Here is a 25,320-nt window from a genome sequence, read left to right as displayed (position 1 = left end):
TGGTAAATTATCTGATAAATGGTGGGTGAAGTTAGTGAAAATAGACTTTATTAGCCTATTTAAACAGACACAGTTAAAAGTAAATGCCCACATAAATCTGTTATGTGCTGTGGTTTTTGCATTGCTGCTCTTCTTAGGAGAGTCTATTTGACTCATTCTTATTGTCATGAACACTGACTAAAGGGCCGATAACTATAACTAAAGGTTTAATAAGCTTTATATAAGAATATTTTAGTCCACACAACTAAAACAATGAGTACTCAGATGAACAATATCATTGTAATTGCGCGCCTATTTTATCTCTGGATGATGAATGATAAAAACATTCACAGTTCAGAAGGGTGGATCTATTGAGGTTTTTTTCTTTAAAGAAACTTTTTGGGCATCACACAGGCCAGAATTGCTGCAGCTCAATGAAACTTCGTGCACTCTGAGTAAGCTGTGTTTTCACGAATGTACGAATTTCAGGCGAATTTCTACAAATTTCAGGCTCCTGGCCTGGGGCGCTGTAAAGGGGGGGTAAACGATGACGATTCTCGGGGCCCATGACTAAGAGGGGGCCCAGAGAAGCCCCCAATAAAATTGTGGTGCTAAAAAAAATATTTGATAGTAAAAATTATTAACTTTAAATTATTCTATTTGCTGTTTCCTGGTGTCAATAATGTATTTGTTTAGGAAACACAAACGTCCGTGGGCCCCTCTCCCCCTCTCGATTATCATAAAATGGTTCAGTCCGCCCAAATTGTATCCAGTAACCAAGGCAACACAATAGCGCCGGCAGATTCAACTTGACAGAGAATGTGAAAATGCCTCAAAAATCTGGAAGTCAAAAACGGAAAGAGAAAAAAATAAGAGAAGTGAAAGAGGCAAAGGGTCGACAGCATGTTACCCAATATTTCACAAGAAAAGGTGGTTTTGTTATTAGGCCTAAATTGTTAGTGGACCGCCCGTGACAATGATCGTAGTCTACGGCACTTTTCTGTGCGTACGCACGCTTTGTACACGAGGCCCTAGGTCTCTACTGTAGCATTTTTCGGTAAGTTGGCACATTTCGATAGAGCAGGGTGCAGAGGGTGACCGGCCTTGCCTCACATGCATCCGGTGTCGGCATCTTTTGTACGAGGCGGCGCCCACTTTCAGCACCCTGCTGCGGTCCACGCTGTTGCACCTGTCTTGCAAGCTGTCTAACTTCATGAACTCGAACTATCAGCTGTTTGTGAGGATTCAGTGCATCTCTTGAAGATGATGTGGAGTTGTATTACTACACTGTCCCCTATATTGTCAAATACAGCATGATTAATCTTTAGACAAAGTTATTGACTATGCAAATTTCAAAACGGTCAAAATGATGCCGTGTTCATTCTAGTGTTAAAGATAATTAACATAAGTTTAAATATTGCGGTTAAAATGACTGCTGGTGGCCGTTCTAGTGTTAAAAGTGCATGATAAGGGAACTCAATTTTCTCAAACGCACTTCAGTGTTTCCGTTACATTTCAACTGTCATGTTAAAGATATTAGGTTAGATTAGATTAACTTTATTGTCATTGCCAGTGTACAGTACAAATATTCATACAAATATATGTGAATACACTATATGACACATGTACAGCTATGCACAGTATATACATTATACAGTACTGAAGTAGTGCAGTATTGCAGAGGACAAATTACAGGTGTGGATATGGGATGTTCAATTGTCTGATTGACTTAAATATATGAGAATGATATTCAAAATACCATAAAAGAGCATGATTTTATGTAAATTAATTGTTGGGGGCCCTGTCAAGATTCTTTTCATGGGGCCCAAAATCCTCAGCAGCGCCCCTGCTCCTGGCACACACAGAAATCATGCTACAGATTATCACTTTGACCATTTTTAATGAGCTCTATGTATGTGTGTTGGTCAGTGTTAAGATTTGAATAAAAGATAATAAATAAAAATCTCTTCATCATACAGCAAAGTCGGCTCTACAAACGCTCTGCAGAATTGGCTTCATAGCTTTAAAACAACTTTTAAAATCAGAACATATTTTATAACACAATAAGCATCATAAACTTAAATGACTGTCATACACTAAAATATGTCTTTCTGAACACACACACAAAATACTTGTGCCTCATAAGAAATTTGCTCAAAATATAAAACCATCTGAAGAGATAGTTCACCCAAAAATCTAAATTTTGTCGTTAATAATTCACCCTCATGTTGTTCCAAACCCATTTATCTTCAGAACACAGTTTAAGATATTTTAGATTTAGTTCGAGGGCTCTCAGTCCCTCCATTGAAACTGTGTGTACGGTATACTGTCCATGTCCAGAAAGGTAAGAAGAACATCATCAAAGTAGTCCATGTGACATCAGAGGGTCAGTTAGAATTTTTTGAAGCATCGAAAATGTGAACAAGTCAATCTTTTGTTCATTATCTGGCTCGGCTCGGTGTTCATCTTCAGTTCTCTCTTCACAGCAGTTCAGTCCGTGTACTGTTTGAGTAAATGAATTACTCCGGGATATTGGTTTGTTTGAGCTCAGAGGGAGTGTCAGACACATTAAACAAGTTAACAGCTTAAGTCATTTGTGGATTAATGCGTATTGGAGACGCGAACCATTTCAAACGATTCAGTTCGATTTGGTGAACTGGTTCATAAAGATCCGGTTACATTGAATGATTCGTTCGTGAACCGTATATTACAAACTACTTTGTTTTGAACTCTCTCACAACAGACACGGAAGAGAAGACAATGCTGAATAAAGTTGTAGTTTTTGCTATTTTTGGACCAATATGTATTTTCGATGCTTCAAAAAATTCTAACGGACCCTCTGATGTCACATGGACTACTTTGATGATCTTTTTCTTACCTTTCTGGACATGGACAGTGTACCGTACACACAGTTTCAATGGAGGGACTGAGAGCTCTCGGACTAAATCTAAAATACCTTAAACTGTGTTCCGAAGATAAACGGAGGACTTACGGGTTTGGAACGACATGAGGCGAAAATTATAGTATGAAGCAAAAAAAATCCAAGTATGTGACTATTGAACACAATGTGAACCATATCCCACCACAGCAAAGAAATTCATACACAAAGCAAAGAAAAATTATACAAAAACGAGTTCACAGCTACCTTTGAACCACACAAGTACATAACCGAAAATAAAAATGACACTAAAAGCTTTGGAGGACCCATGCTGTCTAGAACAACTTTACAAAATTATTATTTATTTTTCTGGATTTAATTAATGTCAATTTGTAAAGGGTTTCGAGAAGCATTCATTAATTGATAAATATAATAGCACTCCACTGAAAAAAATCAGATGACTATACAAATGTAAGATGTAGGCTATTAAGATGTTTAAACAAATTCCATTCTATTAGAGTGAAAAGTCACATCAAAAATATGTAAATAACCTACAAGTAATGCCCACCAACAAACATGCTCATTAAAATGACGACCTTTTCCTTCATAATGCACCACTAATTTAACACTTTTCACCAAAGCTAATGCTAAAGATGCCATGTATTTGTATACATATTTACTCTCCGTGTCCAATACATTAACACATTTATGTCAGAGATAAGGAACCTAATTCACAAAAAAATTGTTAATTGTGTACACACAACCTCAGTCACCATGGTAACATTTGTTTTCGTATCGCTTGAGGTCATGACGTTATGGCAGCGTCGACGACAAAAAAAAAACTACAACTCCCTGCGCGTCTCACGCGGAATGGAAGCTCGCTGGTGATGTATCCGGTCCATCTCCACTGCTCTTCCTTTCGCGCCGGTACACGACGAACCGAGCGTCCATGTGCGCAGCGCCCGGGACTTCATAGATCACCGAGCCTTCCGAATCCGAGCCAGACCGCCACCTTGTGATGGATCTCAACTCTTTGATCGAGGCCCTTCGGGGCACCATGGACGCAAATTTGCGTGAGGCCGCAGAGAGACAGCTGAACGAGGTAAAGTGATCTGATGATGGTGGCGCGCCTCGGGCCTGGCGCAGCAGGGTGGCTGCAGCCGCTAATAAATTCCGCTAAAATGTGTTTTTGAAAGCATTTTTGTTGGCGCACAGCCCTTCAGTAACACATAATGTAAGTTGATAATCTATCAAAGGCCAAATATCATATATTTTTTAACGTTTTGTAGCACGCGCTAGCAGCTCGTGTCCGCGTACTACGTCACCGCGATAAAGGCTCGAGCAAATGTGATCGCGTTAAACGGACGATACCGTTCTGAAACGTAATGTGACTTTGAAAAGGTGACTAGAATACACGAGGTTGTATACGTGTCTATGCTCTAAGGGCAAACCTGGATGTGTCTGAGTATGTTTAAGCGGTTTATTTGGAGTGCGCTAATGTGCTAGCGCGGGAAATGCTAGGCGCTAGTCTCACGTGTCAACATGAGGCAGAAGGCTTGTTGTCATCTCGCTCTCTCTTTCGTGAATCCTTTCACCAACTTAACTTTTAGAATAACTGATGAGCATATCTTAACAACACAGCGACAGATTCCGATGCTCACTGATGTGTTAAATCGCTATTGTACTCGTGTTTTAGCCCCGTTACTTTAGCGAGCTGCGTCAGTATTTTAAAAGTACTGTGGTACAAGCTACAGCGATGTGTCCGATGATAACATTATGATAATCAGATAAATATCTCATTTGTTAGTTCTAGTTAATGTAATAGCTAACATAGCCAGTAAGCTATACTCCGTAAAGAATACATAAATCGTTATTACGGTACTGCTTGTAACGTTTGTAGTTAATGTTAATCATCAAAAATTTATTGAAGTTAAGTGTTGGCTATATTTAGTAACTTAGACCGTTATTGACAATCAATAGTTATTACAGAAGTAGTTGTTCTTGGTATTTTTTTTTTTTTTTTGAGGTGCCAACCCCAAAACGTCGGTAAGTTACATCTGTCATATGTCATGTAAACACCGCCATGGTACTTTTTGTGTAAATAGCCAATAACTTAACGCCAAATTGTGTGATGTAAGGGTAGCTCCACTGCAAAGTTGTCTAGTTAGAGCAGATTTGTCATGAAATGTCATTCATTACGAAGTAGTTACAAAAATGCAGATTCTCCAAGAACAGGGTTGTGAGCGATGAAGATTTAATAGATCTAATTCACTGAAATTTAGCATCCTTTTCTGAAGTAATGTTTCTAATAACTGAGTCATGCTCTTGATTTCTGTGATGTGTATTAGTTTGAGAGCACACCGTTTTGGCAGTTTCCGTCACTGGATCTGATTTTTTGCTTGCTTTGCTTCAAATGAATCAATATTAATTAGGTTGTTAGACAACTTATATTGAGTGGTATCTAGGTGCTTGAGTTTTAGTAGTTTAGTGGTAATCTGTATACAGTAGTTGTTACCTGAGGAACACGAGACAATACCTGAGACCAGCCCATCGGCCTGGATGGAAGTCTTTTGTTTTTGCCTAGTTTTGTGAAATGTGATGCTTTTTCTCTCATGTATGAGAGCAAGCGAGGATGTAAAAAAAAGATATATATATAACTGTATGATTCATAGGAGAAAAAAAATTAATCAAGTTTTTCTAGATAAAACTTTTTCTTAGAGTCTAGTGTGAGTTCATAAATTGTAGTCAAGTTGGCTGGATGTCAGTGGTTCTTCCCACAGAAATCTTCGCTGACTACTGCATTTTGTCTGTTTCTGGTGTTCGGTATCAGAGGCCAGAAGTATGTTTGGTGTTCGTTTGGAAGTGAACTTGAAAGGAGTTCCCTGAAACACTGTTTCGGTTTATTCAGTGGAGCAATACAGGTCTCTTTGTAAACAGTTCATCCTTTCAGTTAATATAAAGTCTGTTTCATGCCGCACACTGAAGAACAACAGCTGCATTTGGGGAAAGATATATTTCTCAGTTTCTTTTAACAACAACGAAAGTTACCACAAACTTAATTTTCTAGCAACTTGATCCACTTTTACACCTGAATTGTAATGAATCTATAAGAACCCAAACCGTACTTTAAATGAACTGGATTCAGTCAAATGCTACATTGTGCATTTCTTACATTTGTGATTTGTTTTCTTCTCCACAGGGCCATACCCAGGTGAACTTTTTGTCTACACTACTGCAGGTGACCATGACTGATCAGTTGGATTTGCCCGTACGGCAAGCAGGTACGGTTATGGCTCTTTAAAACCTACTTTCTCATCCTCTCGTCAGAAGAAACCAGTGTTAGTCTCTATGCTGCTGTCATACCATTTGGCATATTCAGGCGATGAACTGCACACTGAAACCTCCTCCTTTGTCAATCTGTGACTGTCCCTGTTCTGTCTTTAGCATCAGATGTCATATGTTGACACAGAGCTGAGACATTCTGTCACTTTGTGTTTTCAAGGGCCTAGTTGCTACATTTGGAATTTTTTCTATATTCATATTTATGGTTATTAGATGGCCTGCTGTAGAAAATACAAATACACACTTTGGCACAAAAGTGTAATTGTAGCACAAATGTATAATTCAGTCTGTATAGTCCTAGAGTGGGTGGATGTTTGCTTTTGAAATTGCTTTTGTGCTGCTCCATGACAATTTTTCATCGCATTCTGTCTTTTTTTCTATAGCCTGACTGTCTTTTGTGATTTTACAAATGATAATTATAAAGAAAAACACTTCATAACTGAGATAGGAGGTGCACTGGCAGTGCGTTCTTCAAATAGTTTGTCTTTACATTGTAAGATCTTGATGTGTGCAGTTTATTTCTGAGAGCTGTTTTTCTTTTGTCACCTTTTTTTGACATCCAGTCTTTAACAATTTAATATAAAGCAGAATGAGAAATCAAGGAGTAGTGCTGTACAGTTAATCAATTGCCATTGTTTAGGATGAAAAATGTTTGTTAAATAATCTTAAAAAATGGATTTGGGGGAAAGAAATAAAACGGAATTTCGGAAGGGAATTTTTTTTTTTATGATGTTCAATTGATTAGACCTGCTTTTTTGATGATTTTTATTTAATTAAATCATTGAAACTGAATCTAGAGCAAATGCAATAGAAAATGTGAAATATTACAGTGGATTTCATAGGACTCTATTTACTGCCCGAAGAAAACTTGTAACTGTGAACACAACTGTCGGGAGGTTAATTTTTTGGAAATGTTATTGTAAACTACGGTTTTTACAAGAAAAACTTTTACAAAAGGCAAGAATCATTGTGTACTCCACTCAGGGATTTTATTTATTGCATTATGCTGCATACAAGACATCATCTGACTTAAATTTATTCAATTTAGTATTGTGAAGTGGCTGGATTTGCACAAAGTGTTATCAGCCGTTTAAAGAGAACCATCGCCTGACTGCTGATCTGAAGTTTGGTGTTCACATGCCCAGTTGCAGATAACACCATTAGATTAGGGAGAAAGGGAGGCATGAGAGGAGTTGCTGATTCGGCAGCAGCAGACAAGATTACTGGTTTCCGGCTTTATGAACCTGTCTGCCATCAGTCTGCTGTTTGATTGTCTCTGGTCTAACTCGTCCCCTCCATCATCTAATGCTGGTTGTAAATTCAGCACTTGTGCCAGCAACTGTGCTAAAACAGTTTATGAATTTTACAAATATCTGAGATCTGAATTTTACAAATGTATTCTGGCTGCCTGTGAGAATTTTTTTACTCCGATGCCAAGTGTTTCTAAATATGAAAAGCTGCTCTCTGGAGAGTCCTCAGGTGCACCTGCTGGGATTTTTCAACGGATGCACAGCTGCATTGAGTGCCTGACATAGCTCAGGCTTTCTTGACATCACATGGGTGTTCAAACAGAGCGTGTTAACCTCATCCTTTCTTTGCGCGAACTGGGCTAGGTTTCAAGGCCAACAAGTTTTAAGATGCGGTCAGAATAGATTCATGCCACTCATACTATTTTTGTTTTCTGCAGTTATGTTTTCTGTGTTGTTTTTATTTATTTTTTATCTGGATTCATTTTGATGGTTATGATTCTAGTCATTTGGATTTAATAATTAAAAAATCACCAAATTCTGTGACCTTTCCTGAATTTTTTTTTTTTGCAATTGTCCCTGTGATCCATGCATAGCTTTTAGGACTTCTCTCTCTGACATATGTTGTTGTTGTTGTTCAGGTGTGATCTACCTGAAGAACATGGTGACACAGCACTGGAGTGAAGGAGATAATGCAAACACCGAAGGGCCTACCAGTAACATCCCAGAAGAGGACAGGCAGTTCATCCGAGACCACATAGTGGAGGCCATCATCCAGTCCCCAGAGCGCCTCAGGTAACACAGCGGTAAATGTACACACGGTGGGGGGGATGAAGGATCACTTTCTTTTATAACCTTTTCTTCTCACTTTCACAGAGTGCAACTCACAACTTGCATTCACCACATGATCAAGCATGACTACCCCGCTAGATGGACGGCTGTTGTGGACAAGATCGGCTTTTACCTGCAGTCTGATAACAGTGGCTGCTGGCTGGGCATCCTGCTGTGCCTCTACCAGCTGGTCAAGAATTACGAGTAAGAGCCGTGAAACACTCACAGGTGGTGTTCAATCTGAGCATGATTTCTGAATTGATTTGAGAAACCAGGCTTTGAGAGAGTGCCTCATTTGATATTTTGCGGTTGCTTAGATTGTTTGAGTTCACACACTGTATTCATTTTCTCTGGTAAAGATCAACATAATGCCAAGTGACACTGTTCTAAAATGACTTGAGTAGCAGTCGAAAATGGAAATCGGGAAATTTTGCCCCACCCATACCGGTGATAGCAAAGAGGACTGTTTTACACATTGATGAAATGGTTTTGGTTTTATTTGTTTTAACAGGAATGTTGACACGTACACATTGAATAAGCAAATTGTATTAGCTGTTCTGTCAGTACAAACACACGGTAATGAGCAAGAATATGATATTGTACATTCACATTACTGATTTAATTGTGGTAGGTGTACTCATTTTTGCAAATACATATTTTTTTATTACATCTAAGCATAGACATTATATATTTGAATATTTATCATATTCCAAAAAATCTCACTATTTCGTTTTCAAACCATTTAATTTGAGTTTGTATTAATCAGGCTTGGTGTGTTTTATTTTATTTTTGGGAGTGGTTCACATATACTAAAACACAACCAATTTGAGTCTGATTTACCAAAAAAGGATTTGAGCAGGCAGTGCGAACAGCCATACTATACCACCGATGTGGAGTCCTGATAAAGTCTGAGTGTTGTTGTTTTTTTTTTTTTTGTAAGGTATAAGAAGCCTGAGGAGCGCCAGCCATTGGTCGCTGCAATGCAGATCTTTATGCCTATGTTGAAGGACAGATTCATACAGCTTCTGCCGGACCCCTCCAGCGAGTCTGTCCTTGTGCAGAAACAGATCTTCAAGATCCTTTACGCTCTCTTCCAGGTATTACTGTCACTTCTGATACATGTACTAAAGAAGCTCACAGCTTTTCCACAATAAAGCTTTCGTGCTTTGGGTCTCATGGATTGATTGGTCTGTTTTTACAGTACAACCTTCCTCTGGAACTGATCAATCGGCAGATTCTTACAGAGTGGATGGAGATCCTGAAGACTGTGGTGGACAGAGATGTTCCTCCGGTAAGGATGTTATGTTTATAATAGATGTTGTGATGGGGCTCACATGGGAGTTTAATATAGTTGCAGCGTTGGTTTTAATGGTCTTTTAGTGTCTGTCAATTGGCTGTGAGTGGACGGTGTGCGTAGTGTCCATCTGCGTTTAGTGCCGTCTCCGGTTTGTGTCTTACAGGCTGTGAGACGGTTCTCACACCACACTCACAGCCACAGATCCACTGGAGATCATAGTACTGGCCCAGTGACGTCTAAATGACCGTCCACCACTGGCCAGCCTCCATAGTCTCCTACAAGATCCAGTAAACGCCATCTAAAGATCATGAATCAATGGCTATGTTCAGAAAAACATACTACCTTTTCTGCATAATGTATACTGTGAAGGAAATACCTAGGTTTTGGAATGTTCCTCAATTTCAACTTCAACTTTTTTTTTTATATTATGCATTGTTCAGTTATGTCGCTCTGATCTTCTGAAGTGCTTGTGTGTGTGGCTTTGCAGGAGACGCTTCAGGTGGATGAAGACGAGAGGCCGGAGCTGCCCTGGTGGAAATGCAAGAAGTGGGCGCTTCACATCCTCGCCCGGCTCTTCGAAAGGTGCAGTACTAACATAACATCACTTCCTCCCAGGAATGCTAAAGATAAAGCTTTCACAGATGACTCATTGTTCATTTGAATCCTGGCCCACGCTGAGCAGTTGGAAACACTTGAGTAGTTATTTTCAGCTGTAGGTCTTGTGTTTTTCAAATGGTTGCTGGATTTTCATGCATGTCTTTGCCCCAAGGTATGGCAGCCCTGGCAACACAACCAAAGAGTACACAGAGTTTGCAGAACTTTTCCTCAAGGGTTATGCCGTGGCTGCACAGCAGGTAAACCGGAGACTTCAGTAGATATTTCAGTGGGTTGTTGACATGACGTATGCTCAGTTGAGATAACTGTTGACCTTTGACTGTTTGCTTCTGAAAGGTACTGTTGAAGGTGTTGTATCAGTATAAGGAAAAGCAATACGTGGCTCCCAGAGTCTTACAGCAGACACTGAATTACATCAACCAAGGAATCGCACACGCTGTTACCTGGAAGAACCTAAAGCCACACATCCAAGTATGTACATGTTATATGTTTGTTATAGGAAATTTTAACAAAGTATTAGGGACAAATATAATAAAATTGCAGTGTAATGCAGGTAGTGACACATGCACTTTTTCTTTGATGCATTTTGAAAAAGAGAATTGAATAGATATAGAAACATCTAAAAGTGTAAAAGTGCAGTTAATAGTAAAAAAGGGTGTAGTGTTTAAAGTGCCCCTATTATGCCTTTTGTGTGGTGTGGTTAACATAATGTTGAGAAATTACCATGTGTGGTTAACATTGTTTTGATAAGACGCCATGTCCTAAGCTGTGAGTAAATTTGATCACATCTCATAATTACCACAAACTTGTCAACACTTGACACTTACCACTGAGAAATGTCCTGCTCCACTCATGCTTGTAAATCAGTCTCTTGTCAATAAACCACTTCAGACTCCAGCTTGAGTTGGTAAGCTACAATCCATACAATCTTTTTTTAATGTATTGACAAGTCTCCAGCGCTGTCTATCTGTCATGTCAGTTGGCGTTTCATTAGAAATCGGGTCAAATTAAATATATTTTCTGGGAAAAATGTTTTTTGACCTTGCATGCATGTAAACCGAGTGCCAACCTCCTGCTCTCTCTCGTGAAGCCAACAAAGAAGTGACTAAAACTGTAATTGATCGACTGGCGGCTTGAGACTGGCTGCAAAAGGGAGTCAGTCCCATAGACTCCCATAGAGGTTTACGGCAGAAAAAAAACATTTACAGCCTGGTTCAAAAAATTATTTTGGTCTATATAGCTAATTTTGCCCTTCATTAACTGTGAGGTGGGTGAATTTTTTTTATAACTCATGTTTAAATTATATTAAGCCTTAAAGTTCTGCATAATTAAAGGGCGTGGTCACTTGACACGCCCACCACTGTTGAGTTAGGTGGGCGTGGCTTCAGCAACCAGCTCCCACCTTTTTGCCCACTTTAGATTGTCTGGGAGAGTAGGCCAGTGACACGCTGCCAAGTTGGTGATGGCCAGCTCTGCACACTTTGAGCTTCAAAAACGCTCTTCAGGAGTCTACGGTTGACGTCACGGACACTACGTCCATGTTTTTATAAAGCCTGTGATGTAAACTTGTTTTAGGAGACTGATGAAGCAATATAAGCAACCTTAAAAATGGCATAATAGGAGCACTTTAAGTGGATGAAATATTGGTGAAGTTCAGCATATCTCGTTAGAGAGAGAAGTCTGACTTTTTACTGGAAATTTGAGTTATGGGTGTAGGGTGCCTTTTGGTCTCCTGTATAAGGATATACCGGCATCATATTTTTCTGTTGCGATTAATTGCTAATGCTTTTATCACGGTCCGAGCTGATAGATATGAACTGACCAACTTCAGTGATTGTGTGATTTAGTAGCAAATTGAAGAAAAGATTGAAGTGTAAATCAATCAGACAGTATGTTTGATTGATTGAAAAACACCCTTCAGAAGAACTGATTCAGAAATAAATCAGACTTCCCTAAAATGCTGTTTTATCTAATGTAACGTCTAAACTGAAAACCTCCGTAACCAGTGTAAAATTACTGTAAAGCACTGCTCGTATTGTCACACACCTAATCCAAGTTTTTGGTAAACTGAATGTATGTGGTTTCAGGGAATCATTCAGGACGTGGTGTTCCCCCTCATGTGCTACACAGACAGCGATGAAGAGCTCTGGCAGGAAGACCCTTACGAGTACATCCGCATGAAATTTGGTTAGAGAGTCACCTTATTTGTCTGGACAACCAAATGTTTCTTTGAGAAGAAGACCAAAGCCTGATAGATCTGCTCATAATCTCTCTGCTTCCTCTTAGATGTTTTTGAAGACTTCATCTCCCCCTCCACTGCAGCTCAGACGCTTCTCTTCACCGCTTGCAACAAAAGAAAGGAGGTGGGTGTTTGGAGGCACCATCTGGCATGATGTGACTGTGTTTGGCTGAGTTTTGTGTATCTCTTACTGCCAACCCTCATGTATCCAATCAGCATCCTGCGGCTCCTTCCACAGAACTGTTGGATGCTTCTGACGCCAGGTGGAAAGAGCTTCTCCGTCATCTCAAAGAGCTGTGTCCCTTATTTATTTTAAGGGGTGCAACTAACATTTATTTTGATAAGCAGTTAATGTGATTTGCTCAATTAAACGTTTTAAAATATTCCATATACATTTCATTTTCTGTATATACATTCAAGGCCTTTTGAATGTAGTCCTTCTGCACATGAAGCCTGTGTAACAGAGACTCGCTTCCTCTCAGGACAAACTTTTATGCAAAATGTATTACAGAATGTAAGTTAAATGGAAGTAATGCACAGGGGAAAACCAGTTTCCAAATGCATTTAACGGCAGATAAATGTGCCAGAGCGCTTGATAAGCCATGCTGCACTACTTTCTAAAGGTTTTTTTTAAAAGCATCATATGATGCATTCTCATGTTTTTAATAACTTGATTCTTTTTCTGCCCCCGTTCACTCTGTATCCACAGTTATGTTTGTCCATGTCTTGATGTCACACTAGTTTAGGGTTACTTTGCTCGATTTGAAAGTGTCCCACCTTTAAATTGGATCTTGTGTATTCGTGCACAAGCTTTCTCTGCTGTGTAAGCACCATGGGAGTTTGTGTTTCAGCCTATAAATTGGCTGTGAGTGGACGGTGTGCGTAGTGTCCATCTGCGTTTAGTGCCGTCTCTGGTCCGTGTCTTACAGGCTGTGAGACGGTTCTCACACCACACTCACAGCCACAGATCCACTGGAGATCATAGTACTGGCCCAGTGACGTCTAAATGACTATCCACCACTGGCCAGCCTCCATAGTCTCCTACAAAACCCACACATGACAAGAATCATGAGGGCTTGTGGTATTTTGAATCTCAAGTTAACCTCCTTTGTTGTATAACAGGTGCTGCAGAAGTCAATGGGCTTCTGCTATCAGATCCTAACAGACCCAGCCTGTGACCCCAGGAAAAAAGATGGTGCTCTTCATATGATCGGCTCGCTGGCTGAGATTCTTCTCAAGGTGATTTTATTAAGATATAATAATGCAGTTAATAATATAATAGAAAATCTCCTCTGTTTTTACTTGTATTTTAAGAAATGAGCTCGACATATACTCGGTACTACAACAAAAACCACTTCAACTAATATTGAAGAGAAGTGAATTTTACAAGCAGCAGTACAAAAGTACAGTAAAAAGATAAAGCAGTCCTTTAAATGTTTTTGTTAGTTTTAACAGTGTTATTCAGGAGTATAAATTTTATAATCTGTGCATAAAATATTGGGCTGCTGTCACTTTAAGACCAAATTCACAATCCAGTGTAATGATACACTTCTAGTTTATCTTCACTTAAGGCATAAATGTTTGAAGATGCTCGCTAAGACAGGCTTTTTGACTTTTTGTGTGTATTGTTTTCAAATAGAGTTCTTCTGCATGTTCTTGTGCTTAGATGCTCTGAAATCGCTATAATGTTTAGGAAACACTTAAAAAGCAGCATTGGTTAAGTTGTATTGATGGGTTTTTTTTTCTCCCATCAGAGGAAGATCTACAAAGACCAGATGGAGTTCATGTTGCAGAATCATGTCTTCCCTCTGTTCCGCAGTGAGCTGGGTTACATGAGAGCCCGGGTGAGAGATGTGCTCATTGCACTCTTTATTAAAGAAGAATTCAACCACTAGATAGAAGCAGCGACTTGAGTGCTGCAAAGTGTCAACTCGTCTTAGTTCATTGTAATTCTGTCTCTAGGCCTGCTGGGTTCTTCATTACTTCTGCGAGGTCAAGTTCAAGATTGACCAGAACTTGCAGACAGCCCTCGAGCTCACCCGCCTGTGTCTGATCAACGACAACGAGATGCCTGTTAAAGTAGAGGCTGCCATCGCCCTCCAGGTCCTCATCAGCAATCAGGAGAAAGGTAAGATTTCACTCATTTGTTTCTCTTCTTCTGTTTAATTCCTTCCTCTTGCATCAGCTGGATTTGAGATGGCTTTGTTTGGTGTTCCTCTCAGCCAAAGATTACATCACCCCCCACATCCGGCCCGTGATGCAGGCCCTCCTCCAAATTGTGCGAGAGACTGAGAATGATGATCTTACCAACGTCATTCAGAAGATGATCTGCGAGTACAGTGAGGAGGTCACACCAATCGCTGTAGAGATGACCCAGCATTTGGTAATAGCCTTTTAAATATTCATTTCAACCCACAAAGCCTGACACATGAAGTAACCGTTCTAAGAATTGTATTTTTGAAATGGAAGAGTTTATTGAAACCTGGCCAGACTCGTCAGTAAATGAGTACAAAACAGCGTTTCCTGTCACTTCTTGACTGTTTGGAATTATAAATATGAGCATATCTGTTAATATGCATTTGGTTTGTTACTTAGTCTTACATTGTTACATTAGATAAAAAATAATGAAGCCAAAACCACACTGCCCCTCTTTAGTGTAGATTCATGTTGATTTTATCAGACAATGTTACAATAATAATAATAATATAAATCAGGATTTAAGGAGTAAAGTGAGTGACTCATGTTAACACCATGTTGTGTGGATTCCTTCTACAGTATTCACTCATGACAGTAAAATAGGGCATTCCAAGTCAATCTACTGCAGTATTTCCTCTCTCAATCAGTAGAAAACGTGGTTAACACCCGGTCATGTATTTAAAAAAAAAGAAGTCTCATTGTGAAACCGGTATAAGAATAAGAAATACTGTGATATAAATTTTTGGTCAAACTGCCCAGCATTAAAATGTAATCTTATGTTTAGTTTATGAAAATCAGAGATTTCACAAAGGTTTTTTTTTGTTAGAATTATACCAAAATACTGTTGATTTGCTAAAAAAGTATAAACTATCAATCAGACAAGACAAGTAGAGCTGTTGTGAATAATCTTGTAAACATTCCTGCTTGATTCCTCTCTCCCAGGCCATGACCTTCAACCAGGTGATCCAGACAGGGCCTGATGAGGAAGGAGGTGATGATAAAGCAGTGACTGCCATGGGCATCCTTAACACCATTGACACACTGCTGAGTGTAGTGGAGGACCATAAAGAGGTGAGAATAGAAACATGGACTGCAGAAGTTCTTCCTGTCCCTCTAGCCTGCAGCACCCTGCTGAATTATTTTCAGCCACCCACAAACATAAAAAATCCCCCCGCCAGCTTCTGACAATGTGCCTCACTGGCTGCAGAGCATCTTTAAATAGCCTTGAAGAAATTGATATTTATTTATTTATTTGTGTATGTATATATAGATAGATAGATATTATAGATGGGGATAGGGATATGCAAGTATAAAATTTTATCACGGTATATAGTATTGTCATGGTATTGAAATTTAGTTTGAAAAAAGTGGTCATGATACAGTATAACAGGTTAAATAACTTTTTTTTTCTTATAACAAAAACAACTGAACATTCGACCCATAGATATCACTTTACAATAAGACCTTGTTAATTAACCATTAACATTCACATAGAGCAATAGCTACATTTGCTACAGAAGTTATTAATATTTGTTAAAAAATACAAGTCCTAGTTCGTGTTAGCTCATTAAATAACACAGGTGCCACTTTAGATTTTAACAAAGTGTTATTGAATATAAATACCAATGTAAAGTTTAAATTAACAATAAAGAATCCAAAAGTGTTCAAATGATATCTAGGGTGTGTTGTAGTCCAGATAAAAAAAAATGTTTGCATACAGTGCAAAAACAATTGTGTGTGTGTATGTATGTATGTATGTATATATATATATTAGGGGTGTAACGGTTCACAAAATTCACGGTTCGGTTCGATACGATACACTGATGTCACGGTTCGGTTCGGTTCGATACGTTTTAGATACAGCAAAATGTAAAAACATCTCAACTTTTCAGAATGCCGCAAGCGCACCGCGGGTCATGTGACAAGAACCAACCAATCAGCTTCATCCTTTCCCGTAACAAGGTTGAGAGCTCAGCCAAGATGAAGGAACAGCTGATCATAGTTGTATATGGATTGCAATTTTGAAATAAATTTAGTAGCAGAGCTACTGCAAGCGATTTTTAGAGCTGCAAATCCATTTATCCTTCGCTGAAATTTCCGCGTCTCATGGAGAGAGCACGTCATTGTTGCTTAGCAAAGACAGACGCCTCATGAGCGCTTCTGCCCGAGCGCTTTGGAAAGGAGGAGAAAGACGTGCTTAGCGTTTTCCACGCGTTTTTAGGAGCGATATGTGAACGGCCCCTAAGGCGCTCACTCACTCAGCACGCGCTGAAGGCTCGTTGCAAAATGTCTAATGCATTTAACAGACCAGAAATATAAGATCCTAAAATAACCAACAGGTCTGGTGTTTGGGTTGGATTCCCTGTAAGCTATAGTGTCTAAATGCTGCAGGGATAGTTTGCTGCGTGCATGTTTCTCCTTTTTTTCGTCTTTTCCCAGATAGTACTGACGCATATATCCCAGATATTCCCGCTGGTGTTTTTTTTTTTTTTGTATTCCCGCTGGTGTACCGTCATGTTGCAGATGCGACATACCGTTGTTTTTTTATCCACCACTCTCTTGCCATCACCATTATAGCTTAAAGGGAATCCAAAGTGCACCCAAACACCAGACCTGTTGGTTATTGGGGGATCTTCTCATTTCTAGTCTGTTAAACGCATTGGCTATTTTGCAACGAGCCTTCAGCGCGTACTGAGTGAGCGAGCGCCTGCTGAGTAGCCTAACATAAACATATAAGATGGTGTTTTTTTCTTCTTCGGGAGTGTCAGGGGCGTTGCCTGTTACGTTGTTTGGGTTATTGGGCTACCTTGTTGAACGCATATCATTATATTTCTCTCTCTCTCTTTTTTTTTTTTTTTTCCAAATATAATTAATTACTCCAACGAACCGTTCGGTATACATAATGCATACCGCGTACCGAACCGAAAGCGTCGTACCGAACGGTTCAATACGAATACGCGTATCGTTACACCCCTAATATATATATATATATATATAATAATAATATTATTATTATTTTTTTTTTTTTTTTTGCACTGTATGCAATTTCATGCTAATCCTATTGCTATGAATTTGAACCGAATGCTTGTTTAAAAATGTATGAGTCGTTTATCAAAGATATCAAACCATGTGGAGTTTGGAGAGAAATAAGACAAGCGCACTCAGATAGCACATTGAACATACTCTTCAGTACTTGCTTGCTTTGCAGTTGCCAAACATTAGTGGTATTTATTTGTGATTCAGATGTTGATTGGAGAGATGTCTCTGCATTAACTGCTGATTGATTGATTTCAGATTACCCAGCAGTTAGAGGGCATCTGCCTGCAGGTGATCGGCACAGTCCTCCAACAGCATGTCCTGGGTGAGTTTCACACACTTATGGACAAACCTGTTTTGTGTGACCTTTTGGTTGTGTATTGATTGGTTTGGGTTAATTTTCCCAGAGTTCTACGAGGAGATCCTGTCCCTGGCCCACAGTCTGACGTGTCAACAGGTGTCCCCTCAGATGTGGCAGCTGCTCCCCCTGGTCTATGAGGTCTTCCAACAAGACGGATTTGACTATTTCACAGGTAGTGCAGTGTCTGGCATTTACTTTGCATGTTCACTTGATTAACTTCCTTTTTAAATTGTAAATAATGTCAGATGATTGCACGAATTAGAAAAGTGTGAGAATTGTTTACTTTAACTGATAGATATTAAAATAATTTCTCACGTGTGCTTTTTATTTCAGATATGATGCCACTTCTCCATAACTACATCACAGTTGACACAGACACACTCCTGTCTGACACCAAATACCTTGAAATAATCTACAATATGTGCAAAAAGGTACAGCTACTTCATTGCAAACTAAAAGTGAAGTCCAGTGCACTTTTGTATGTTTGTATAACAATGTAACAATGTATGTATAAAGAAAGTCATGAATAATGTAAGGGCACTGCTTGATATGGGCTAAGGTTAGGTTTAGGCTTTGCTTCAGGGTTTGTACTGTTTTACTGTAGTTTGAAGAAACTGTGGTGATATGACTGTGTGCTCAATCAGATTTTGTCAGAAGACCCAGGGGAGGACCCAGAATGCCATGCGGCCAAGCTGTTGGAGGTCATCATTCTACAGTGCAAAGGTCGTGGTATTGACCAGGTCTGTTTCCTGAACATTGTCCATGTTACAATATGCACCACAGACCTTATTTCAGACATTTAACCAAAAACCCATAAAAATAAAAAAATCATTCATTAATAGGGTTGGGTATCGATTGGGTTTTATTCAATACCGGTGCCATTTCAATACTTTTAAAACGGTACCGGTGCCTTAATTGGAACTTCTATAAATATAAATAAATAAAATTTAAAAAGCCTAAAAAGGATAACATTCATAAGATTTAAAATAAATCCATAGCTTTCACACACTCAATGGATGCTCATTTCCCAAGCTTCTCTTTCTCTAAGGCTAATAAATGTATTTCATGATCTGGGTCATTATTTAATACAAACCACACATAATGTTTCTACTGTATCTCTGTCAATCACTCTGATATTTAGTTAAAATGTCTGACACTTTTTCATCAGTTTTGTGAATGACTGTATGCTCATTCTTTACAAAGTAACAACAATGTCTTTTGTAAAGTACAGTCTTAGGCACAGTAGTATTTTCACCCTGAAAAAGAGTTTTAAGCCAGTTATTTATATCTTTTGCTGAAGTATTTCAGTAGGAAATACCAGTTTATATTTCAAAACATTAATTTTACCATTAATTTGAATAATAATCTAGTGAATGCATAAATTACGTATAATTAAATTAAGTATATTAAAAAGTATGAATTAAAGTATGCGTTCGTGTGTGTTGAGGGCTCGATTTTCGCTGGAGGAAACAGCTGTAGTGTGATGAGCGGTGAACAGAGCGAAAACTTTACAGTAGATGAGAAACCGACTGCTACCTCGTGACCTTTTGTAAACTATTTATGACAAAGAACCGCACAGATACAGATATTCTTAAAATCTATCGATAAACACACCTTGTGTCCTCTGTTTGTGTTTGAGTCCGCTCACACTGCTCCGCCGTGGTCTGCGGATTGGAGAGTGCACTGAAAGACAGAGAGAAGACAGATCTGCTGCCGTTTTCATATGAAATTTAATCGGACTGACTCTGAGGTGATCGCGAATTTGAGTTATTTTGAGACTTTATGGAGCTAAATGTTATAGCACCGCTTATAAAGCCTAGTGACGCCCATGCTTCTTGTGTACATTTCGAATAACCAGGACAAATATTTCAATCGATTGCTCAGGCATTTAAGAGGCACCGGAATATGCGTTCTTAATTATTTCAGTGCATACCGGTTCCATATTGATACCGGGTTTCGGTACCCAACCCTTTTCATGAAACACAAGCAGAACAAATTTGTGTAATCATTCATAAAGCTGTTTTGACAAACTTTCGAATACATAAGAAGTTTGTATTTTCAAATTAGTCACTAGATCACGCTGCATGCACGCAGACATTCTTTTTAGTGCTGCTCTGCATTTTATCAATAAAGTAGATTAATCGCTGAAGAGCTACATTCTCAACAAGGAGCTAGTAACATTGTTTCTAAACCTATTATATCCACAGCCACACTGTTTATGGAGAAACACTGCAAAGGTGGTAAAAATACATAAATGAACACTTGATAAAAAATTGTTTATGGTATATTATAAATGGAGATCACTAAACTGCGAGCTAACCAGTGTTTTCATAAAGCTAGTGCATTTATGCACAGAGGAGACAGCATGCGTGCACATGGTTGCTGCCAGGTTGACAAAAATAAGACACTTTAGTAAATATTTCTGTATTGCGCAAGTGGGGAGCTCTGTTTTGGAGACTGTCTCTTTATATCAGGCAATCCCAGGTTGTGTTCCTCTGTGGCAAAATTAAACCTCTTTGTAGCCTACACATTATGCCCTATTAATTTTTTATTTAATTTTTTACTTGCACTTTTCTACTCCATTTCAAACCGTGTTCTTGTATTCAAATCAAGCGCGGTCCACTGCAGTGCTCTTATCCTCAAATCTCTGATGATACATTACAAATGTTTCATGAATGAGGCCCATTGACTTTGACAATGGAACTGAAAGTGTTAAAATGCTAATTTCTGGGATTTGACCACTCATATTGGACAAAACATATTGGCAATAATGGAAATGTAATGAAAAGGTTAATCTTGTTTCCTGTTCTTGTAGGTGGTACCCTTGTTTGTAACGACCACTTTGGAGCGTTTGACACGTGAAGTGAAGACCAGCGAGTTGAGGACCATGTGTCTGCAGGTGGCCATCGCTGCTCTCTATTACAGTCCTCCCCTGCTCCTCAACACACTGGAGAATCTGCGCTTCCCTAACAACACTGAGCCAATCACAAACCACTTCATCTCCCAATGGCTCAAAGACATCGACTGCTTCCTTGGGTACACAATGATACCTAAAATGCTCAAACATTTATCAGGACAAAAGTTCTGGTCATTGCAACATGTGATTTGTATCGTTTGCAGGCTCCACGATCGAAAGATGTGCGTGTTGGGACTGTGCGCTCTAATGGATCTTGATCAGAGGCCACAGGCTGTCAATCAGGTCGCAGGTCAGCTCCTGCCCGCAGCCATTCTCCTGTTCAATGGCCTGAAGAGGGCCTACGCCTGCAGGGCTGAACATGAGAATGACGACGATGATGATGATGCAGAGGATGGAGAGGAGGAAGAGGAGAATGGTAAATGATCTTCATCAAATCTTCAGTCTTCTGAATAAAATGAGTATTTTTAGATATTGGTTACATTGATATTTAGTCAGAGTTATACACTACAATATGGATAGTGCATACCTTTTTTTTTTTTTTACCTTATGTGAAACAAATGATACTAAAAAGAAATAAAGCCAACTTTAGTGGGGTGTTTATATAGACACACACTACTTTGTTAATTTTAGTTTATTTGAAATGTATCAATTCTGAAATTAAATCCAATGTGGAGTTGGATCAGATAAAGAGTTAAGCTTGTCTGTCTTCCAGTTAATTTATTAAATTGAAAATGGAATGTCGAATTGAGTAAATTGGTATATTCAATTAAGTTGCTTTATTTCCTGCTGTCGTTTCAAAGTAATGAACTGTAATTTTGACGTGACTCATTGTGTATCCATGCAGTCGAGTTAGGCAGTGATGAAGACGACATAGATGATGAAGGCCAGGAATACCTTGAAATGCTCGCTAAACAAGCAGGAGAGGACGGTGACGATGAAGACTGGGAGGAAGATGACGCAGAGGAGACCGCTCTTGAGAGTTATACGACCTCAGTTGATGACGAGGACAACCTTGTTGATGAATACCAGATCTTCAAAGTCATAATCCAGAGTATGGCTTTCACATATAGTACAAATTAAATGAGCCCCTTTAAAAGGGTATTTTACTGACCGACTGCTCTCTTTCCTCTAGATGTCCAGGCCCGTGACCCAGCATGGTACCAAGCACTCACACAGTGTCTCGATGAGGAACAAAGAAAACAACTTCAGGATATTGCAACACTCGCAGATCAGCGACAAGCAGCACATGGTGAGGCAAAAGAAAAAAAAGCTGATGGAGTAATTGTTTGCGCAGCACTTACTTTTCCCCCTTGACATTCTACCAATATTTAATTTTGTGGGTTTTTTTTGGCAAGACATTGGACCAAAAACATACTTTATGCTGGGCTTTGAAAAGAGGTTATTAATCTAGATATATTTGAAGGTGTTTTTGATTCAAACTCTTAGTCCACACTAGTCCAAAAGTTACTGATCCACACTGACATAACTTTTCATGCGTCTAGGGCCCCGTCCACACTGAGACGGAGCTTACCCCAATCCGATCTTTTTTTTCCTCGTCTCAAGAAATATCCACGTCCACACAAAACTGCATAATGATGTAGTATACATGCCAGACCAGTATGTGGCGCTGTAATTCTGCCACAGAGATACACTAAAAACAGAGAAGAAGACTTGGACTATGCTCATAAACATTGCACGTGGTACACAAACGAACATGGAACAATACATTTATTAATCATTGTTAATGTTAGTTAATAAAAAGACAATCGTTCAGTGTTTGTTCATGTTTTTGTTGCTGTTACGTGACGTAGAGGTGTCTGACTAGGGGGGAGACGTGAGCTGATGACGCCATCTTTTCAGAAAATATATGGATTAGCCATCCAGACGAAAACGCAAAGACGGCCTTTTCAAATTTATCCACTCTGGGACCCGGTTTCAAAAAATAGCGGTTTCACCTAATGAAAACGCCGGATCCGTGTGGACTCGACGCCTATCTGATAAAAAAATTCTGCGTATTCACAGAAACGCGTCTCCGTGTGGACGGGGCCTAGGTCCCATCTAAAATCAGCATTCAGTACATTGTTTAGGTACAGCAGTAGGGTTGGTACTAAAAGGGGGTACTTAATATATAGGTCGTTGAAACCACTTTTGAATGCACGTTAGCCTTTTACTTTCGAGATTGGTGATTACACGTAACTGTGTATACTACGGCGCGCCAGTACTTGGCGCACATTTTAGAAGATTAGATGTTTGTCTATGGTCTTCAGGATCATTCTCCATTGTCCCCAGTCATCTGTCCTTACTTTCTTTGTGTTAATTGGAAATTTTATTTACTCTATTGTAACAAGCTACTGCTAGCAAACAGCTATCCATGTCCCTTTAGTGGCTCCTTGAAATGCGTCATCTGTTTTCCGTGGCTTTCTCAATACAGATTAACGCATCAGGCCAACCCCAGCCCCCGACGATGTCATCATCCATCACAATGTTTCACTGTTGACCTAGTCCTAAGCCAATTTGGCACAACCTGGATCGGCGCAACAATGCGTTGTACAATATGAATAAAAATGCATCACAACCAAATGTAGTTTATCGTAGTTATTTTTTTGAAAACCTGTTTCTACCATCTACACTACAACGCAATAAATTAAAAAAAAGAAAATTTTTACTATTCAAAAAAAATGCATTTTGGTGTGGTTAAAATACCAACATTAAGAGAAAAACAAAGATGCATTTTCAAATTTATCCAGATTAATGTGTGTTCTTAATATGCTGCCAAAATGTAATCCAATTGTTCAGCCTCCTGATTTTTTTTCTATCCCACTTTTGGTTTTCTTTCCTGTTGATTTTTAGAATCGAAGATGATTGAGAAGCACGGAGGATACAAGTTTGCAGATCCTGTGGTGCCATCCAATTTCAACTTTGGTGGCAGCGCCCCTGGGATGAATTGAGTCCTCTCTTTCCCTTCCCTTTTCTAACTGTGACTGAATGTAGTGAAATGAAAACACTTGTGTTGCTTCCTGAAGTAGTGGTTCCAGAACTGGTTCTTCTCTCTCACTCTTCAATCTGACTATCCAATTTAAACAGCACCAGAAGATGTGGGAAGGCAACCAAACGCAACTGATGCCTGGGAAAACAAACCAAGAACTTGAACGCTAAGCAAGTGGGGGAAAAAAAAGAAAAAATAAAGCTCTGAACAATGTTGTCTTACGGAATCCAAAAATTCAAGGGATACTGTAACAGCAGCTCGCACACACGCATACTACGGGGGCTAATGAATTGAAATTGAGACATAATGTTAAAATTGTCACTGTATGGGCCAAAGGGCCTTTTCAAGATTATACCTCTGGCAGTGGTGTCAACGTTTTTCTTCATCACAAAAAACAAATCTCATATTGTACATAAGCCAAGGAACTTGATTTTTAAGTTGCTTGGTCAAACAACCAGAGGTGTTTGTAAGGTGTCAAAAGTGTATTCAAATGTAGCATATTGGATACTTGTCAGTGATGCCTGATATCTGTAAATTAATGACTAGCACTTTCATATTGTTCAGGTCTCTTAGCCTTCTGTATCAGACTGCAAATTTTTTAACTTGGTTGAAAACTATTTAAGAATTGGAACATTGTTACCTGGATGGTGACTTCTCCTATAATGATTGGTGTTCAGAGGGCTTCAATAATGGTGTTTGGCAATCATTTGCTGCTTGTAATAATGATAATGTTTTAGGCTCCAAAAGAAATTCACATAGGGTTCAATCTGGACAAAGATATTGTTTGTTACAAGCACTGTAAGTCATTGGAGCATGATTTGAGGAGGTCTCAAGCATTTGGTTGATGTATGGATGAACCATCAGTATACACAACATTAAAGAAAAAAAAAGCTTTAAATCTGATAACTTTTTGATCAATCCGCCTTTTCTGGTAGTTTGTTATTGGTGGAGTTTCTCCATTATCCCAAAAGCATTGTTAACCAACTATGCTTTCAGTTTGTCATTGCTGATAAAGTCAATGATTCTATTTTTTGAATCCATACTTCCAACAAACATTCATTTGCAGAGTTGTGTGGTTGGAACTGCAACACCTGGACTGGTTTGAAGTACAGTTTCTTATTAGCGTGATGTTGACTTGCATTGATCTTGCTCTTGGACACAATATGCAAGGAAACATGCAGTATGTTCCAATCTCTTTCATTTCTTATAAACATATATTAGTGTGTAAACAATCAGCGCGGTGTTTGAAGAGTATCGAGTCAAAATAGGGCCATATATATCTGCAAAATAAAACAATGTTTTGCAAACAAAAAATATGTTTTGCAAATAAAAAAAATATGTTTTGCAAATAAAAATAGAGTATTGAGAAAAAAATTGCTTTTTTGCAAGTAAAAAA

At 39.0% G+C, this 25,320-nt stretch overlaps 1 protein-coding gene and 2 non-coding genes across 4 annotated transcripts; all 3 read left to right on the top strand.

Annotated features, from left to right (window-relative positions):
• Positions 1–3,715: 3,715 nt before the first annotated feature.
• On the top strand, positions 3,716–24,842 carry ipo7 (importin 7). 2 transcript variants are annotated; one of them, XM_026268469.1, is made up of 25 exons: positions 3,716–3,959; positions 6,057–6,138; positions 8,088–8,241; positions 8,323–8,481; positions 9,218–9,374; positions 9,479–9,568; positions 10,062–10,156; positions 10,344–10,428; positions 10,526–10,660; positions 12,277–12,376; positions 12,476–12,552; positions 13,551–13,667; positions 14,183–14,272; positions 14,391–14,556; positions 14,651–14,811; positions 15,567–15,695; positions 17,919–17,985; positions 18,068–18,193; positions 18,355–18,452; positions 18,666–18,761; positions 20,837–21,057; positions 21,142–21,353; positions 21,783–21,989; positions 22,071–22,187; positions 23,789–24,842. In XM_026268469.1, the coding sequence occupies exons 1-25, from the start codon at positions 3,876–3,878 to the stop codon at positions 23,884–23,886; spliced, it is 3,123 nt and encodes a 1,040-aa protein (XP_026124254.1). In that variant the 5' UTR covers positions 3,716–3,875; the 3' UTR covers positions 23,887–24,842. The 2 variants fall into 2 exon arrangements, with proteins under 2 accessions (XP_026124254.1, XP_026124255.1); XM_026268470.1 differs by lacking the exon at positions 23,789–24,842 and adding an exon at positions 23,370–23,508 and having other exon boundaries at positions 3,876–3,959.
• On the top strand, positions 9,677–9,857 carry LOC113106664 (small nucleolar RNA SNORA23). Its single transcript, XR_003292537.1, has one exon. It is a non-coding gene; the product is annotated as a small nucleolar RNA SNORA23 (small nucleolar RNA).
• On the top strand, positions 13,297–13,477 carry LOC113106665 (small nucleolar RNA SNORA23). Its single transcript, XR_003292538.1, has one exon. It is a non-coding gene; the product is annotated as a small nucleolar RNA SNORA23 (small nucleolar RNA).
• Positions 24,843–25,320: the final 478 nt, after the last annotated feature.

This window comes from Carassius auratus, chromosome 7, assembly GCF_003368295.1.
Source record: "Carassius auratus strain Wakin chromosome 7, ASM336829v1, whole genome shotgun sequence".
Classification (NCBI taxonomy): Eukaryota; Metazoa; Chordata; class Actinopteri; order Cypriniformes; family Cyprinidae; genus Carassius; species Carassius auratus.
The sequence above is the reverse complement of the archived record's forward strand: the minus strand, read 5'-3'. Positions and strand labels throughout refer to the sequence as shown.